This window comes from Notamacropus eugenii, chromosome 5 (assembly GCF_028372415.1).
Source record: "Notamacropus eugenii isolate mMacEug1 chromosome 5, mMacEug1.pri_v2, whole genome shotgun sequence".
Classification (NCBI taxonomy): Eukaryota; Metazoa; Chordata; class Mammalia; order Diprotodontia; family Macropodidae; genus Notamacropus; species Notamacropus eugenii.
In genome coordinates, this window is record NC_092876.1 from 128,708,769 (window position 1) to 128,728,184 (window position 19,416).

Genomic DNA, 19,416 nt, shown 5'->3' on the forward strand with positions numbered 1-19,416 from the left:
GGTAACCACATGCACAGATCCACCAAGGCTAGGACCCCACCTATATCATTAAGTCACTCCTATATTTAAATATTCACATTTTCTATAATGATGTAGTTGCATCTTTTGCTCTATAAAAATCCCCATCTTACTCAGCTAAGCTGCTGGTTCCTTCTCAGAGCCCAGCCTACTTTCTGAGAGGTGTAATTCTCAATAAATGCTCTTGCTTGGGTTGGAGATGGTCTGAGTCTGTGAATTCTTTCAAGATGACTCCCACAATACATTGTGAAACTGAAACAGGATGACACTCTGAGAGGGGGGAAGAAGACATATTCCGGGAGCAATTTTGGTAATGTAAAACAAATGTAGAAACAGAAGATATCAATAAAATTTATCTTTTAAAAATAGGTGATTGTTGACTATGGAAGGACAAACCAACCATGCAAGAGAGATGATTTTTAAGTATTTTTAAGGACCAGCCTAGTAAGTGTGGGTTAAAGATAAATATTAACCAACACTCATAATAAAAAAAGTAAGAGTTACTATTGTTTGAGCAACCTAACTTAAATAACATTCATTTAATTCATGTAATGAGAACTGCTATTAATTTTAAATTAAAAAATTATAAAAGTCTAGGATTGAAAATGGAGAACTTCTAATCTAATTTCTTCATCATACATATACGGAAACAAAAACTAGAGAGGCAAAATTATGTCTCGAGTCACAAAGTAATAATCCAAAACTCAAATCCAGGTTCTCTGACCCCAAGTCACTAGTCCACACGTGCTTCTCAACGTGTATCAAAAAGATAAACTCCTATATAAACATACTTGTAGGGAATGATATGAGAAAAGAATGGGATGTAACAGCCCATGGCTTCCAAATACATGGCTTCCTTTTACCTTTGTATATCTTTTCATTATTGCACAAGTGAAGTGTGAAGTAGGTATCAAGGAGTCGGTGGCCATTCCTATTAACAATGTTCCGGGCAGCAATATTCCGAAGATGTCGAAGACGGCGCTAAAAAAAAAAAAAAATGGGAAAAAAAGGTCATTTAGTGTTCCCCCCAAGGAAAAAATTTCCAGAAATCTTATTTTTCATTATCTTTAAGTCTAATACATTATGCTGTTTATTTATTTATTTTCCAAACACTATAGGTAAATGACTTTATTTCCTTTTGTCTCAATTCTCTAATTTATCCAATAAGATTAATGACACCTCATCCATCTACCTTAAAGGATCAGTATGAGAAGGAAATAATATAGACATGAACAAAATTCCAAAAAGCATAAAGTACTGTAAAAATGTAGGGAATTTCTATTATTTTCCCCAGAACCTAGTATAGTGCCTTGTAAATAGCTGGTATTTAATAAATGTCTGCTAAATTAAATTCCCTAAAAAATAGTACTTATACACACACACACACACACACACACACACACACACACACACACACACACACAAAGTATGCTAAAGAAAATCAATCTGAAATGGAGTAAAGAGGACTGTAGTCATTACATCCACCCTGCACTGTTTTCAGACGTTTCGAAGCTCATCTGTGCAATCAGAGATAAGAAAAGAAGAGTCAAAAACAGTAGGCGTTCACAGGCTATTCCATCCAACAATGATTCCAATTGTTGAGAGAGTTCAGTGTAAGTGGTGTTTCACCCACATTCAGTCAGTTTCCACAGCCTTGGTCCTCCACCCCCAATTCTGGCTCTCCTCTCCTACAGTGCTTCCAATAATGGCTCCAATAGTGGAGCATGTGTTATTTTGAATCACTGATGCTGGCAACACAAAAGTTATATAAATAGCCATGTAAGTGAGTCAACAAGAACATAAGATAAACTGCAAGAGGAATCGGATAATCTCAAATCAAGTCAACAAGTGTTTATTAAGCACCTACTATGTGCCAGGTGACGTGCTAAATGCTGGGGATATAGAGGAAAACAAAACTAGTCCTTGCCCACTAACAAGCTCACAATCTAATGGGGGAAACGACATACAAAAAACTATGTCCCAAAACATGCTAGGATAAATTGCACAGAAAGGACGAATCAGAAACAATCTCAAAAGGAAGGTACTAGCATTAAGGAGGACTAAGAAAGGTTTCTTGCAGAAGGTGGAATTTTGTCTATATATGAAAGGTACCAAATAGCCAGGAGCTAGAGATGAGAAAGCAAGGCATTTCTGGCATGGGGTACAGCCAATGAAAATGCACAAAGTTGAGAGAATGATGGTGGAAGAGCAAGGGGACCAGTGTCACTGTATCGGAAAGTAAATGTTGGGAAGAAAGATTTTAATAAAACTAGATAGGTAGGATAGGTACCAGTTGTAAAGAGCCCTAAATTACTAAAGCCCACAGAATTCTACATTTTACACATTTTCAAACTCACAGAAAAAGAAACAAATAACAACAATATTAAAGTTTCCATACCCTTACATCCAAGCATGCTAGCCTCATCCTGGCAAGAAAAGACTTTTTTTTAATGACAGCTAACTAAATTATTACGACTTCTTGACTGTAGGAATCAATTGCTCAGCCCTAAAACATGCTCTCTATTTCTTCTGGCTAACGTTTATAAATCTGCTATGTTAGGAATACTAATAAATGCCTGTAAATGTACTACAACATGCATTTATACCTACAACCAGACAGGAAAACACACTACCATACTTTTCTGAACAAAGCCTACCTATTGTAACTACCAGTCATGGAATGTTAATGTTTAATAGACTTGTATAATCTAAATACAGAGCACAGTGTTCTCTAAGAAAAAGTTCCCAGTGCTCGCTTTAAAGTTCTTCCATTTCCAGGCTTCCCATCATTACTATACCATGCTCTTGATCATGCAAACAATTTCTTTTGAATACACTCACCTTCCTCCTAACTTTAAAGACTAGGCTTCAAAGTTCTATCTCTGCATGACCACAGGCAAGTCAATAACCACTCCGTTCTGGACAATTCTCTCAGATTGCAAATGGAATGCTGCTACACTTTGTGGAAGGAATTTCCATATTGGGAATTCCCTATATTGATGAAATGAAAGGTCAGAAACAAAATTTAAAGGGACTATTGTTTATCCAATATATCCACATGATTGGTTGTTGTCCTTCATCTTTGAAGAGGACCAAAATGATATCACCATGAGAAAGTGAAATTTCAGTGTGTCCCACTGTGTCTGATCAGAGCTTGGAATGCTCTACCACAGGTTGGGCACAGAGAATCCATGTGAATATTTGGGGTAGATATCACAAATTTGTGCATCCTGCATTTACTTTGTGCTGTCTCGATTCTGCTTTGCTCAAAGAGCACAGCACCCTTTCTTATGTGGGCACACTATGCTGAGCGGTCCTGTGCCAGTGTCATCCATGTTGCATAGTCAAATCCAAAGTTCTTGAGAGAGACCTTGAGAGGGTCCTTGTATCACTTCTTTTAGCCACAATGTGATGGCCTGCCCCATGTAAGTTCTCCATAAAATAGTCTTTTTAGCAAGCATACATTTTGTATTCAAACAATGTGGCCAGCCCATCGGAGTTGTATTCTCTGAAGCACAGTTTGAATACCTGGCAGTTCAGCTCAAGCAAGGACTTCAGTCTCTGGTACCTTAACCACCTGGACCTTACATTCTATTCATCCAACAATTACCTCAATTTTAACCTGAATTTACAGAGTATGTATAATGGCAAACTAAACAAAATAACAGCCCCACTTAGATTGTGTGCTGGTCAGACCACATCTAGAAAACATTACTCAGATGACTGGCTCCCCAAGGGCAAAGGATATGTCATTAATTTTTGTGTTTTGTTGAGCACTTTGTAGATGGCACATGATCAATAAATGTTTTTCTTAAATGGTAACAGAACTCCAAACACCACATTTCAAGCTGAACCTGACAGACTAAAAGGTACTGAGAACAAAGTGACCATTCTTGTGAAAGTTCTATACTCTATATATTAGGAGGAAGACTACGCAGGGAACTTGATAGCTAGGAGAAGAGTTACCACATGGAAAGGGTCCCAAGAGCAGAATCCTTTAATAAGCAGGTGAAAGTTGTGGGAAGGCAGATTCACTGCAAAAGAGGGCTTTATAACAATTAGAGCCATCTAAATATTTAGAAGATGCTGCCTCACAAGGTAATGATTAGCAAATCACTAGAAGTAATCAAGTTTAAAATGACCACTTATCACATATATCTACAGTATCAATTTCTATTTATAGGAGGATATATTAGATCATCTCTAAGGTCTTTTCTAACTATAAAATTATATACTTTTAATCTTTAGAATAACAGAAAGGGTAATGGAAAATCACAAATAGATCTAATATCCTAACACAGCAGGGTAGATTACCAGTGGGTTTTGATGATCTCTATGTGGCATGGATAAGGGAGTTAGGACAACAAAGTGGATAAAGCACCAGACCTGGAGTCAGAAAAACCTGGGTTCAAATCTAGTCTCAGATACTTACTAGCTATGTGACCCTAGGGAAGAGACTTAACTTCTCTGGACCTTAGTTTTCTCATCTATAAAATGAGGAGGGTGGACTTAATGACTTTTAAGGTCTCCTTTTTGTCTAAGTTTATAGTTCTATAATTTGACTATCACCAGTTATAGGTACCACTTTATATGGCACTATAAGAAATTTTAAGAGCTGACCATAGGCTCTAGGCAACTCATTCTAACACTATATATTGCAGAGACAGTACTGACTTATACTAGTAGACAGACTCTCCTCTCCAGGGTATGTGCGTACAAAATCATAGCTCTAGCCCCTACTCCATCCTGCCCACAGGAAACTAAACACACACACACACAAAATCATCTACATATATATATATATATATATATATATATATATATATATATATATATCATCCACAAGAGTAGCTCCACATGGTGGTAACTAGCTATCTGGCTGTCATCCTTAGCTCCAGCATACTGCAACTTTGGATTTTACCACTGAAATGCCAAGGACAAATGGCTGAACTTCAGTTACTACCCTACCAACTCCACTCCAAACCATGCTCTTCAACACTCCTAGACTCCTTTCATGCATTACCATCCCTCATGAGAAAGCAAGCTCCATCAGCATCATCATCACTAACATTTATTTAGCATTTTAAGGTTTATAAAGTACTTTCCATATGTTCTCATTTGATCCTATGCAAAAGACACTAGTATCTCTAACTTATTGATAAGAATACTGAAGCTGAAAAAAATGTAAGTGACCTCATCTGGTAGGGGCAAGGACACCTTTTAGTGGCCTCCCTGCCTCAAATCTCTACCTAGGGCAGTCCGGCCTACATACTGCTGCCAAAATTATTTTCCTTAAGTGCAGATCTAACTATCTCACCACTGTGTTCAACTAATTCTAGTGGCTTTCCTACTGCCTCTAGGATAAAATAAGAACTCTGTTCAGCTGAGCTCTGTTAAAGTCCTTCGCAACCTGGTCACAATGTACACCATTCCAGTCAGTCTGCAATTAAGCCAAACTGACCTTTTTTGTTTTGTTTTCTCTTAACTCTCCTTCTACCTATATGACCATATCGTTTCAGTCTCCTTTACAAACTCAACATGTCTAAAACTAACTCATTATCTTCACCTCCCCACCACCCAATCTACCCCTCTTCTGAACTTCTTTATTACTATCAAGGACACCACCATTTTACCAGATGCGAAATATAATCCTCAACTCTTCATCCTCATTCACCTTACGTATCTAAACAGTTTTCAAATCTTGTTATTCCCTTAACCAAGACAAGTTTCAAATGCACTTCCTTTTATCTATTCACACAACCATTACCTTATTCGAGGACTCTATCACTTCTGGCCTCCTAATTGGTCTCTGCCTCAAGTCTCTCCCCACTCCATTCCATCCTCTACTTTACTGCCAAACTGATTTTCCCCAAAACACAAGACTAGTCTACATGAATCCTGTATGCACTATTTCTGTATATGTTGTCTTCCCCATCAGAATATGAGAGCAAGGATGCTTTTTGTCTGTATCTCCAGGATTTCATATACAATAAATATTTAATAAACATTTACTGAAGGATTGATCATCATGTATTATAATTACCCATGCTTGTATATTACTAGATTATAAACTCTAGGAGGGCAAGAACTTTATCATACCTAAAATCTGTAACTCAATCAGTTTACGGCAAAAATGTAGGCACTTCACTTGAACTGAATTTATGGAATGTTAGGTACTGGCTAAGGTACAAAATAATCAGTCCTAATGGAATCAAAAGTCTAGAATAAATTCAGAGTCTGGAATTCATTATTCTCCCCACTGTTATCTCCAAACAACTGTTGATTTTCAAAATGGCATATTTTATATGTTAGTCTTCAAATTTGATAATAAAAGAATGAAATAAATCCTCTCTATTTGTAATCCACCACTCATGTTCTTCCAAGACAGCCCAATGATATACTATAAATCTGTAATTGGAAGGTCAAAGGTTAAGTTCAAAAGAACTCAATAGTAGGATGCCTGAAGGGTGATATACTTCGCACCACAGAAACATTTAAAAATTAACTATAAGTCACCATTGTGATCTGCATAGGTGAACAAATGAATGGGGGAAAAACCACAAAAGGAATATCCACATTCCCAAAATCATAGACCCTTAGAGCACAAACATATTAAATGCAACAGAGAAAAGAGCCTATATGTTGAACTATAACATTTTCAATGACTAAAAATTGACTCACTTTGGGTTAATGGGACCCAGGGCCAAAATTAATTAATTGAAAAGTATAAGTTACGGACTTTTTAGGGAAATGTAGTTTTATTATCTATCCAATCAATGGATAGAAACCAATGAGCACAATTAAGATAAGGTATTATCTGCAGCCTATATCATAGACTACCAGCACCTCCACCAAAACAAAATTATTCAGACACAAATTGGACACCCCCTTCCTTACTGATAACAGAAATGAACAAAGGGGGACTCTGGATTAGCAACCAGAGTAGAATATGATAGGGAGTGGAATGGGGAATCTCTTCAGAATAACCAACTTCATCTTCCTTAAGGTACTAAGCAAGATGGATCACAGCTTTGACCTAGATGGTTGGTCCACTGAATATGTTATATAAACCTTATTAGAGGGCAACCCTCTTGCCAAATGGACATATACATTCGATTCAAAAAGAATGCAGTATTCCCAAAGTAAGATCTTCTTCCATAGCAGACATACTAAAGACTGAATGGCCTTCTGAACATGTCAATTCACTCCCCTTTTCAAGAAACTCCAGTGACTTCCTACATTGACCCCAGGAGAAAATATAAACTTTTCTGTTTAGCATTTAAAATCCTTCTCATAACAAAAAGAAACTTAATATTAGGGAAATGTTGGGATTGGAAGCTCAATTCCATGTGGACGGTCTCGGGTGGGTAAAAGTGGGACTTCTAAATCTTAGAGTCTTACGAGGCCCTCCATGAACAGCGGGGGTTTGAGAAGGTCAGACTGAGCTAGCTCGGCTAGCTCAGGTATTTCCGCCTCTCCCCGGGAGATACGTGATGGGTGGAGTCTCCCTGCCCTCGAGATTGTCCCGGATTGGAGCACACCTAGTTACCTAACAGCACGGTATTGAGATGCAAACTGTGCGGCTGAAGGTTAAGTAGGATTGAGGAAGCCTGAAAGCTCTCTCTTAGCACGTGTGGAGCCAAAGAGGACAGTAGGCTCTGCTTCTTTTCTTTCTCTCTCCCCTCCCCCTCTCTCCCCACTTGTACTTCTACTTCCAATCCCTTAAGCTTAGCCTCCTTAGGAAATCTCCCCCTCTTCCTCCTAAGGAAGACCCTCCTGCACTTGTAACCCAGACCCTGAAATAAAGCTCAACCCCTGTTCGACTCTGGAATGTCCTTTCTCTCATATGTGCATCCGGCGTGGCCAGCCGAAGACCTCGGAGGTGAGGTAAGAAAGACTCGGGTAGCCCAATACAGGCCTCTAGGCCTGGCAGGGAAAGTCAATGAAAGGAGTAAATAATGATGTAAGGAAAAGTTAGGAAAATACCAAGAAAACAAAGAATATCTGGTTTCTTTAATTTTGGTTGTCATTAAAATGACTGGCAAGATATCTCCATTTTTTCAATATAGATTAAACACTAGTATCTTTAAAAAAAAAACAAACCAAACCTTTATAATATGCCTCAGTACAGCCTACTTTTCCAAGTTCATTGTATACTGTTGTCATTTACTCTATATTCTAGCCAAATTGGCTTATCTGCTGCACCTATAGGGCATTCAACTTCCTGTCTCCCTGACTTTTTAAAAAATATATTGTATTTGTTTCAATCAACAAAAATCCACCTTGTCAACCTCCCATCATGACTTCTCCTACTTCAACTGAGAGCAAAAGAAAAACAAAACCCATTGCAAGCAAGGATAATCAGTCAAAACAAATTTCCACATTAGTATTAAAAAATTTTTGTCTCATTCTATACTCTGAGTCTTTCATCTATCAGGAAGTAGGTGGCATGTTTTATCATCAGTCCTCTGGAATCGCGGTCTATCTGATATCAAAGGTCCTAATTTTCTCAAAGTTGTTTCTCTTCATCATATTACTGTCATTGTAAAACTTGTTCTCCTGTTTTTGTCACTTCCCTATGCATTAATTCATATCTTTCCACTGAAACCATTCTCTTCATCTTTCTTACAGCACAGAAATCACATATAATATATACCATAACTTATTCATTGATTCCCCAACTGAAGAGTACACACATTCAAATCCCCATTCTTTACCACTCCTGCAGTAAAAGCTGTGAACTTGTCCAACCATTCTGGAAAACAATCTAGAACAATGCCTAAAAGTCTATAAAACTGTGCATACCCCTTGACCCAACAATACTATTACTAGATCTGTATCCCAAAGAGATCAAAGAAAAGGTAAAAGGACCCATTTGCACAAAAATACTTATTGAAGCTCTTTTTGTGGTGTATGTGTTCATCCTTCATTGCCAAAGAAGACCATGCCATCAGGGAAATAATGACATGACTTGCACTTGACTTTGTTTTGAGTGAGGAAGGGCTGTGCAGGTCACCAGCCTCTCTTCTCCTCCAGAGCCATCTGAATCCAGTGACCAGATATTCATCAGGATGACTGGAGATGACCCAGGATGAGGCAATTAGGGTTAAGTGACTTGCCCAAGGTCACACAGCTAGTGAATGTCAAGGGTCTGAGCTGAGATTTGAACTCAGGTCCTCCTGACTCCTGCACTGGTGCTCTATCCACTGCACCACCTAGCTGCCCTCAGCTGCCCTTTTTGTGGTAGCAAAGAATTGGAAGTAGAGGGAATGTCCACCAGTTGAGGAATGGCTGAACAAGAAGTTGTGGTATATGACTGTGATGGAATAATATTGTACTATAAGAAATGCCAAGCAAAACTGTTTCAGAAAAACCTGGGAAGATCTACATAAACAGATGCAAACTGAAGTGAACAGAACCAGATCATGGTAACGAGATCACAGTAACTGCAATACTGTAATAATAACCAACCGTGAAAGACTTCGCTACTGTGATCACTACAATGACCTAAGAAAATTCTAAAAGACCCATGATGAAAAACGCTGCCTCCAGAGAAAGAATTGATAAACTGAGTACAAATTGAAGTATATATTTTTTACTTTATTTTTCTTGCTTTTTTTGCAACATGACTAACATGGAAATGTTTTACATGAGATCATACATATAACTGATATATTTCTTGCTTTTTCAATAGGTGAGGGAGGAAGACAACTTTGAATGCAAAACATTTTTTTAAAAAATGTTAAAAATAATTTAAAATAAAAAAGAAAGAAAATGTAGGCCATTTGACATGAGTTCCCTCTTCTGTTCATCTCAAAACCCACTGACATCAACCTTCACTCTTCTCCAGTCTTTGATAATGACACAGACATTCTCTCTTCCAAGGATACTTGATCTAATGCCATCTCATCTTATCCTGCCTCAGTCTCCCACCCCATTCCCCACCTTCAAAGAATTTCTAACTACCACTAGCTCTTTCCCAACTATCTTCAAGTATACCCAAGTCTCCCCTATTCCTAAAATATCTTCACTGTACCCTAGCATTCATTCAATGTATCATCTTATCTCAGTTACTTAAATACAAAAAAAAAAACTATACTTATTGCCTTCATTTCTCCTCACTCCTCAATGCTTGGCATTGTCACTCACATGAAACTGCTTTCTTGAAAATTAGTATGCATCTTAATTGTCACATCCAATTATCTTTTCAGATTTCATCCCTCTTGACTGCTCATCATTCTATACTATTAGATCCTTTGTCAATTAGTCATGTGACTCTCACATTTGGGGTTTTCTTGATAAAGTGGTTTGCCATTTGCTTCTCCAGCTCATTTTACTGACGCAAACTGGGGTAAATAACTTGCCCATGGTCACACAGCCAGTAATGGATATGAGGACAAATTTGAATTCAGGCCCTCCTGACTCCAGGCCTGACACTCTATCAAACCTCCTCCTGGATACTCTCTTCATTCTGGATTTTCATGACACTGGTCTCTCTCTCTCTCGACTCTCCTTTTACCAGTCTGAACACTCCTCATATCTTTATCATTATCCACATGGTGCCCTCTAACTGTAGGTGTACTCTAAGGCTCTGCCCTGGGCCCTCTGTTCACTTGGGGACCTTATCAGTTTCAATTGGTTTAATTATCAACTCTATGCAGATAACTCACAGATCTATATAACATATCCAACCCCACTCTCTCCCTTGATCTTCTATCCTACTTCACTGGCTGCCTATAGGATATTTCTAACTGAATGTACTAGAGACTTTTCAAATTCAACATGTACATAACAGAATTCATTATCTTTCCTCTGAAATCTATTCATCTTCCAAACTCTCTAATTTCTGTCAAGGACACTACACCATTCTTCTAGCTGTCCAGATGTCTATATGCAGTGTTCTTGACTCCACTGCCTCTTTCAACCCTCATATTCAAGCATTTGTCACATCTTGCCTTTTTTACCTCCTAACTGGTCTCTTTGCCTCACATCTCTCCCCAAGCCACACAGTAGCTGAAGTGATTTTCCTTAAGTTCAATTTTGACCAAGTTACCCCTTACTCAAACTCCAATGGATTTTTGAAGTTGTTCTTAATTCCCCATCTCCCAGATTAAGTGCTTATTTAGTATTTATTCTGGATACAATCGTGTATATGCATGTTGTGCCTCTTCCACCCCCAAAAGAATTCAAGTTCTTTGAGGATGGGGCCTGTTTAATTTTTTGTCTTTATATCCCCCGTGCCTAAGCACAGTGCCTGACACATGGCAGTCACTTAACTGCTAGTTGAATCAACAGTGGTTTGTTATTCTATGGTACCTCATGCATTAATGCAGTAAGTTCCTTCCTTCATTCATGCTTTCAAATTTATCTTAAACCGTCATTATATTGCTCACCAAGATTATAAGTGCAGTATGAGGCAAATTAAACTTAACTCATCCATACAATCAGGGCTATCCCTAAAAGAGAACAGTAGCAAAGGACTATCCAGAGTGTAGGTACATCAGAGGAAATCTCTCACCCTCTCTCCAGAAAAACATTAACAGCACATGCTATTCATTATTAATACTACTGAATGAGAAAGCAATCATTATGGGCTTTACAATAATAAGGATAAAGAAGAAGGAAAACAACTCCTGCTCTTACTAGCTGCATACCTCTTGCAGCTCATAAGGGTCATCAAAGGACAGCCAACTTCAAGTTTCTCACCATATGGCAATACTTAATGAAGTCACATTTTGGGTTCTCTGCCTAAGAATTATGTCTAATTTAATTAAACATCCCACATAACACAGAAATAGGGTATTGGACTACACAATCTCTCACATTCCTTCCAACTCTAAGACCCTATGATTTTTTAATATTTTACATTTAACAAGAGTTGTTATGGTTTTGATCAACAGAAATTTATTAAGAGCTGTCTGTGTGCCAGGCACTATGTGAAACACTGAAGGTACAAAAAGAAAAGCACAATCCTCAAATAGTAGAGAGGGAAGGGAAGATGTATTAAACACTTGTTACATGTCAGGTATCCTAAGAACTTTAAAAATATCTATTTCACTTGATCCTCACAACAGCCCTGGGAGGTGGATACTATTGCTATCCCCACTTTATAACCGAGAGAGCTAAGGCAGGCAATGGTTAAGACTTGCCCAAGGTCACACAGCTAGTAAGTTCCGAAGGCAGGATTGGAATTGAGGAATCCTGCCTCCTGGCATAATGTTCTATCCACAGTGCCCCCTAGCTGCCTCTACATGAAAATATATACAAAATGCAAACAAAGTAAATATAAGGTCAGTTTCAGGAGGGAAACAGTAACAACTGGAGGGAATTAGGAAAGGTGGTTCTTGAGCTTAGTTTCAAAGAGAGTCAGGATTGTGAGATAGAAGTGAAATGGTGTGCACTACAGGCATAGGGGGCAGGCTATGCAAAGCAAAGACAAAAAAGATGTAAGCCACCTGCAAGGAACAACAGTAATGTTCCCTTCATGCTGCAGGTGCATCCGCAGTGGCTGAGACATCATGCCCACCAAACTGACGTTCTACAGCTACTTTTCTTTTTTAAGAACGCTGTCGGTTCCAAGTCACTGCTTTATTGATACATTTGGTTTTGCTTTGTTTTCTTTTGTTGACTCCACATATTCTAACTGGTTTCCCAACTACCATGAGTTGGTCCACTTAAAACTTGTGACCTTGGCCAGTCAGCAGGCCTCCTTATAATGCAGCAGGCACAGATAAGGCGAAAATTATTTGCTTCACTAATCCTCCAGTATCAAAGACCTGTGTGAAGGTGATGTCACCATCAAAAAAGGAATGGAAAAAAACCACTGTGTAGATGGTGACTAATGATGTGAAAATTCTGATAAAATTGTACTAAATTTGATTGTGCCACTCAAATTAAATCAAAAGTACGCACATTCTTTTTTCATTGGAAATATTCATATTATATGGATTTTTAAAATAATTTTAAAATGCTACAAAGTCATCAGATTGTGTAATATTTTCTGCTCTGAGCAGAAACAGTTCCACACAGCTGTAAGAAAAAATTAGAGGGAACAGGGAGCAACAGGTAAGCCAGTTTGGCTGGAACACAGAATGTGAAGGGGAATGAAGGATATTAAGTCTAGAAAGGTAGGTTTAGGCCATGTTACATACCAAACAAGACTTTGTATTTGATCTAGAGGTGATTGGGATTCAATGGAGGGTTTTGAGCAAGAGAGTGATATGGTCAAACCTGTGCTTCGGGAATATCATTTTTGCCACTCTGTGGAGAATGAATTACAGAAGGGAGAGAATGGAGGCAAAGAGACTAATTAAGAGGCTCTTTCAGGAGAGTCCAGCTAAGGGAGAATGAGAGCCTGAACTAAAGGTGATGCTGTGTGACTGGAGAGAAGGGGTCAAATATTAGAGATGCTGGAGAAGTAGAACTGACAACTGATTGGGTACAGCAGTTGAGTAAAAGTGAAGAGTGTAAGACAATACCAAAGTTTTGAATCTGGATAACTAGAAGGACAGTGATATCCTGTACAGAAATGAGGAGGTTGGGAGGAAAGCGAAGTTTGCAGAAAAAAAAAAAAAAAGGTAAATTCTGTCTAAGGCATATTGAGTTTGAGCCAATAAGAATTTAGTAATACAAAATAAAACCTCAAAAATCAGCAACATTTCTATATAATCATAAAGCCCAAGTGGCAATAATGGAAAGGGAAATTCCATTCCAAGTAGCTACTAAGCACATAAAATATCTGGGCATTGACCTACCTCAAAAGGTTTGTATCAACTCCATTATAAAGTGCTCCTTACAGAAATAAAGAACAACTTAAATAGCTAAGGAAATATTCACTGCTCATAGACAGGCTGTGCCAATATAATAAAAATGATAATACTACCAAAATTAATTTATACTTTTAATGCTATACCAATCAAATTATCATGGGGATATGTTACAGAATTTGATAAAATAATAACAAAACTCATTTGGAAAAAGATCCAGAACATCAAGGGAAATGATGAAAAGAAGTAGAGATGAAGGAGGAATAGGACCTCCAGGCATCAAACTATTATAAAGCTGCAATCATCAAAACTATTCAAGTATTAATTAAAAAATAGAGAGACTATCAGAGCATACTAGAGAAGGGAGGATCAGAAACAATTGGTTAAACTAGAGAATATAAATTACCTAGGAAAAATCCTTATAAAAAAACTTCTGGGAAAACTGGAAAGCAATCTGGCAGAAATTAGAATTAAATTAATATCTTTTTCTTTCCCTTTTTTTTTTATTATATTAGTAGATATTTATGGAATAAAACAAGCATCTCCATAACACAGTACAATAAAAAGATGATTGTACATGAAACTGCAAATCTAATATGCACAACTTGCTATTCCCTCCAAATATACAGTTTCCATGCAATTTTTTTCTTTTTTCTATCTTATCCCCACCCCTGTCCTAGAAATGGCTATCATTATACACAAATAGATATGCATGTGTGAAATTACTCTATACATACTTCTGTCTATCAGTTCTTCCTCTGGATGCAAACAGCATCTTTCTTCATGTCCCTTATAGTTAAAGTATTTATAATAATCAAAATAATCTATTTACTCAAAGTTGTACTTAAAACAATATTGCTGTTACTGCATACAATGTTTTCTTGACATTATTCATTGGATCTTCATTATTTCATGCAAGTTTTTCCATGTTTTTTTTTCTTATGATCACTGAGTCATTCCCCAATTGATAAGTGGTCAACAAGAACAAAGAGTTCTCATAAAAGAATTGCAGAGTACTCACAACCACATGAAAGAATGCTCCAAATCCCTAATAATAAGAGAAAGACAAAGTAAAACAATCCTGAGGTATCACCTCAAACCCTGCAAACTGGAAACAATGATAATAAATGGCAACAGTTAATGCTGGAGGGAAAGTGGAATGATAGGCACACTAATACATTGTTAGTGAAGTTGTAAAGTGATACAACCATTTTTGAAAACAATTTGGAATTATGAAAATAAAGTGACAAAAATGTCCAAACCTTTTGAACCAGAAATTCCATTAATGGCTTTATACCCTAGGGAAGTCACTGATAAGAAAGTCCCCATATACTTCAAAATATTTAAAGCAATTCTTTTTTGTATGATAGCTAAAAATTGGAAACAAAGTAAATGCCCATCAATTGGGGAATAGCTAAAGAAACTGTGTACATGAAAGTAATGGAATATTACTGTGTTGTAAGAAATGATGTGTGATAAATACAAAGAAGCAAGGAAAGATTTACACAAACTAATGCAGAGTGAAGTAAGCAGAATCAAGAAAACAACATACACAGTGACTATAACAATGTCGATGGAAAGAACTATCCACCAAAAATCAAAATGAGCCTAACAAAATTAAAAAGATCAAGCAGGTCTCGAATGAAGATATGAGAGCACACTTCCAGATCACTTCTTTATACGTTATAATTTAAGCCATCTCTTTTCATTAAATGTTTCTCTTACTGTGAGACTTACAAAAGCAACTCAGTGGCAAAAACTTATAATTCTGTACAGAAATGATGAGTTGAATATAAGGTTTTACAAAGCAGATATCCACTTGCAAAAAAAGTTTGGATGTAATGTGTTAAAGAGCAATGTGCAAAATTTTAAAATAAAAAATATTAATATGCATACTAAAAAAAAATTGCTGAAGTCCATAGGTGTTACACATTGAACAGGTTAGGTTTTCCCAATTCTTCAATGTATTAATTCAGTTGCACTGATTTTTTTTTCTTTTTAAAAAAAATACTATTTTGTTATATAGGATAAAACTCTTCGGAGAGGAAAAGGGAGAAATACTTGGGATGATGTAAGAAACAGAAGACAATGACAGCAACTTCCAAAAAAAAGAATTTATTAAATGCTTACTATCAGGTTTCTGATGTAGGACTAGAGCTCAAGGGAGACTACAACTGGATATATAGTACTGGGAGTCATCTGCCAGAGATAAGTGAATCCATTGGAGCTAATGACAGCACCAGAAAAAAAAAAGACAGAAAGAGAAGAAAGCCTCTGACATTATCGTGGGATATATTGACAGATTGGGGATGGGATGTGAACAGTGAGCCAGCAAAGGAGGCTGAGAAGAAGTGAGAGAAAGGTAGGAGAACTAACAGTGAACAAATATTAAAACACAGAAGAAAGAGTAATTCAATGATGTTCTGTCATTTCTTTCTCACAACAATCAAGTCAAATAGACAGAGCATGTACATTTTTTAAGCAATAAGAAAGGCACAACTCAGAGAAGGGACGTATCCACATTAGTAAATAGCAAAACCAGGGCCAGAAAGAACCCAAGTCTACTGACTCATAAAATTTCAGAGCCTCAAAGGACCTTAGAGATAATATACTTCAGAGCTCCTTCATGTTAGGGATGAGAGAACTAAGGCAGAGAAGGGGAAAGTGGCAGTTAATGAATGGCATAATAAGAAAATGAACCCATTTATTGATTCTCAGTCTAGACCCAACTCTACCACTTATAAGCCATGTATCCTTGTTCATAAAGTAAGTAGCAACGCCAGGACCAGACAGGAAGTTAGAAATATGGTCCTAGTAGGGGCTCAAGGGGTCCTCAAGTCCAACCTCCTCATAATAGGTAGTTAATAAATGCTTTGTTGATAAAATGATATCAATAAAAACAATAGCTAACATCTCGTTGAACTTTACAACAATTCTGTGAGGTGCATTACAGGTATTTTATCCCCAATTAAATCAAGCCTTACCTCTCTCTCTGCTGTCCTCACTCTACATTCCGGAAAATGTATTTAGCCTAATTTAAACCATATTAAAAACTACAAAAATATTGAAAAGGTTAAACTTTGTGACTCTTCCCAATTAGCACTTGAGTATGTTGAATACAATTTCACTGTATACACAACTTTTCCTTCCTAAAGGCCATCTAACGTCATCCCTTTTGATCTCTATTTGAGAGCAAATATATCAACACTCTACGAATCACTTGACTACATGTGATCAGTTTACAAGCAAAAGGATATATCTGTAGTCAAAACCTTTCATTTGAAATACATTTCTCAAAGTCAACTCATAACAGGACTGAAAAAAAAATTTGTATACAATTTTGTATTGAAACCAATTACTAAGTGTAATCCTCTAAAATTATCCTAAACATTTGCCACTACCTCATACCCAAGGCAAAAGATTCATACCCTTTTGAAAGGCACAAATAAGTCAGAAGTGAAAGTATACTAGTAACTCCTTGTCTGGAAAAGCTTCTATTACCCTTGTACATCAGCTCAGTTCTAACTCTAACAGCAACTATGTCCACATTAGATCCTGAAGTTGCTTCATCACATAAATTGTGGTAAAGCTGTCATTCTTTCTTGGAAGGAACAGACTCAAAAATTCCAACTCCCACTTTACTTTATACATTGTTTTCTCATTCAGTCTCCCTGGTAGCAACTTTGAGAAGCCTGATAGGGAGAGCCAGGAAGAAACCTTCCACCAGCTTCACAGACAGACAGAAAGCAAGTCCATATCTTAGAAAGCCCTCAGAAAGGAGCAAAACAAACTTCTGGACAGCTTCATGCCTAAAGAACAAAATGGAATACAGGCATTCTGGGTTTTTATGTGTCTGTCTCACTCTTCCAACTTATAATAATTATGCTCTATTGCATGAGACAATAATAAAGAATGAATGATATTTGCAGGGTGCTTTAAAGAATGCAAAATACTTTATAAACATCTCATTTGACCCTCACAACAACCATTTAAACTCTTACTCTTATTATCACTTCAAATGAAGTGAAGTTTTAAAAAGCTAAATTATTTTCCCAAGATAATACAGCTACCAAGAGGGAGAATTTTAAGCCAGACTTCTCTAAGCCCTGAGTCCAGCACCCTTCCTACCACACCATAATTCTTCCTCATATATACAACAAATACTTATTAAGTACTTACTGTGTGCTAAGTTCTGCTCTAGATGCAAAAAAAGAAAATTTTAGATAGTCCCTGCCTTCAGAGAGTTCCCAGTCCAAGAGACAAGTGACACCAACACAGGCAACTAACTATAACACATAGTATTATGTAAGTCAAAGTACCATGTGAGGTTATGAACATCCAGGGAAAGATGGAAAAGCTTCCTCAAGGAAATGGCATTTATATCTGTGTTGAGCTTTAGAAGACAGTAAGCCTACAAGAAGCAGAGCCTATGTATCCTAGGCACACTATGGAACAACATTTAAATGCTATAGAATGAATGAATCAAACCAAGAGGAGGAGGTGAGGAGAGAAAGCATGTCTTCCATGCATGGGAAACAGCCAGTAAAAAGGCACAATTAAGTCTGGAGATGTTATGTCAGTGTGGCTGGATCAGGGAGGGTAGTAAAATGTAAAAATGGAAAGGCAGGAAGTAGATGGGTTGCTAAATGCTTCAAATGTCCCAGAGAAGATTTTCTTTGATCCTGGAGGTAAAAGGGAGCCGCTGGAGTTTACTGAGAAGGTAGAAATTCGGTCTGGCAGTTTATTAGAGGAGAGATTGGAGTAAGGGTGAGACTTGGGGCAGGAAAACCAATCAGAAAGCTATTAAAATAGTCTAGATGATAAAGATCTCCACCAAGGTGGAGAGTAGAAAGTAGATAGAAAAGGATGTATATATACAGTAAATGTTTATTGTAAATGTAGAAACAAGAGTTGACAACAAATTGGATATGTTGAGTGCATGAGAGTAAGGAGCAGAGAACAACACCAAAGCTGAAACCCTGGGTGACTTGGGAGGATGGCAGCGCTCTCAACAGTAAGAGAAAAGTTTGGAAGAGGAGAGATTTGGGGGGAAAAAGAATAAGTTCAGTTTTGGACATGCTGAGTTGGTAATATGTACAAGACATTCATTATAAGATGTCCAAAAGGCAAGCAATGATGCAGAACTGGAGCTCAAAAAAAGAGGTTAGGGCTTCAAATATATATCTGAAATACATAATATGGTAGATATCCACTCAATGGAAGTGACCTGGACAAAAATCTAACAAATGAACCTAAGGTGAAAAGTTAGACAACATTAGGAGACCCAAGAGATAATAACAGGTTAACAAAAATCTAGATGAGGATGTATTCAGGAGAAGAGGGTGATAAACCATGTCAACAGCTGTAGACAAGTCAAGAAGAACAAGGACTGGGAAAAGTTCATTAGCTATGACTAAGCCTTCATTGATAACTCTGGAGAGAGAAGCATCAATTAAATGATGAGGTCAAAGTCACAACTGCAGATGGTTTACAAGTATGTGAGAGGAAATGAAGCAAAGGCACCTAATATAGATAGATGGCTTTCTCAAGAAGTTTTGCCAAGAAAGGGAGAAGAGATTTAATGGCTACCAAGAACAGTCAGATCAGGTGAGAGCTGCTTTTTTTTTTTTTT

General features: G+C 37.3%; 1 protein-coding gene across 2 annotated transcripts in view; it reads right to left on the bottom strand.

The window, feature by feature from the left end:
• The window catches only part of UVRAG (UV radiation resistance associated), a 428,278-nt gene that overhangs the window by 395,312 nt on the left and 13,550 nt on the right, over positions 1-19,416 (bottom strand). For both annotated transcript variants that reach the window (XM_072610800.1, XM_072610801.1), the window contains exon 2: positions 882-999. In XM_072610800.1, the coding sequence (XP_072466901.1) occupies positions 882-999 (118 nt within the window). The remainder of the gene's footprint in view (positions 1-881; positions 1,000-19,416) is intronic.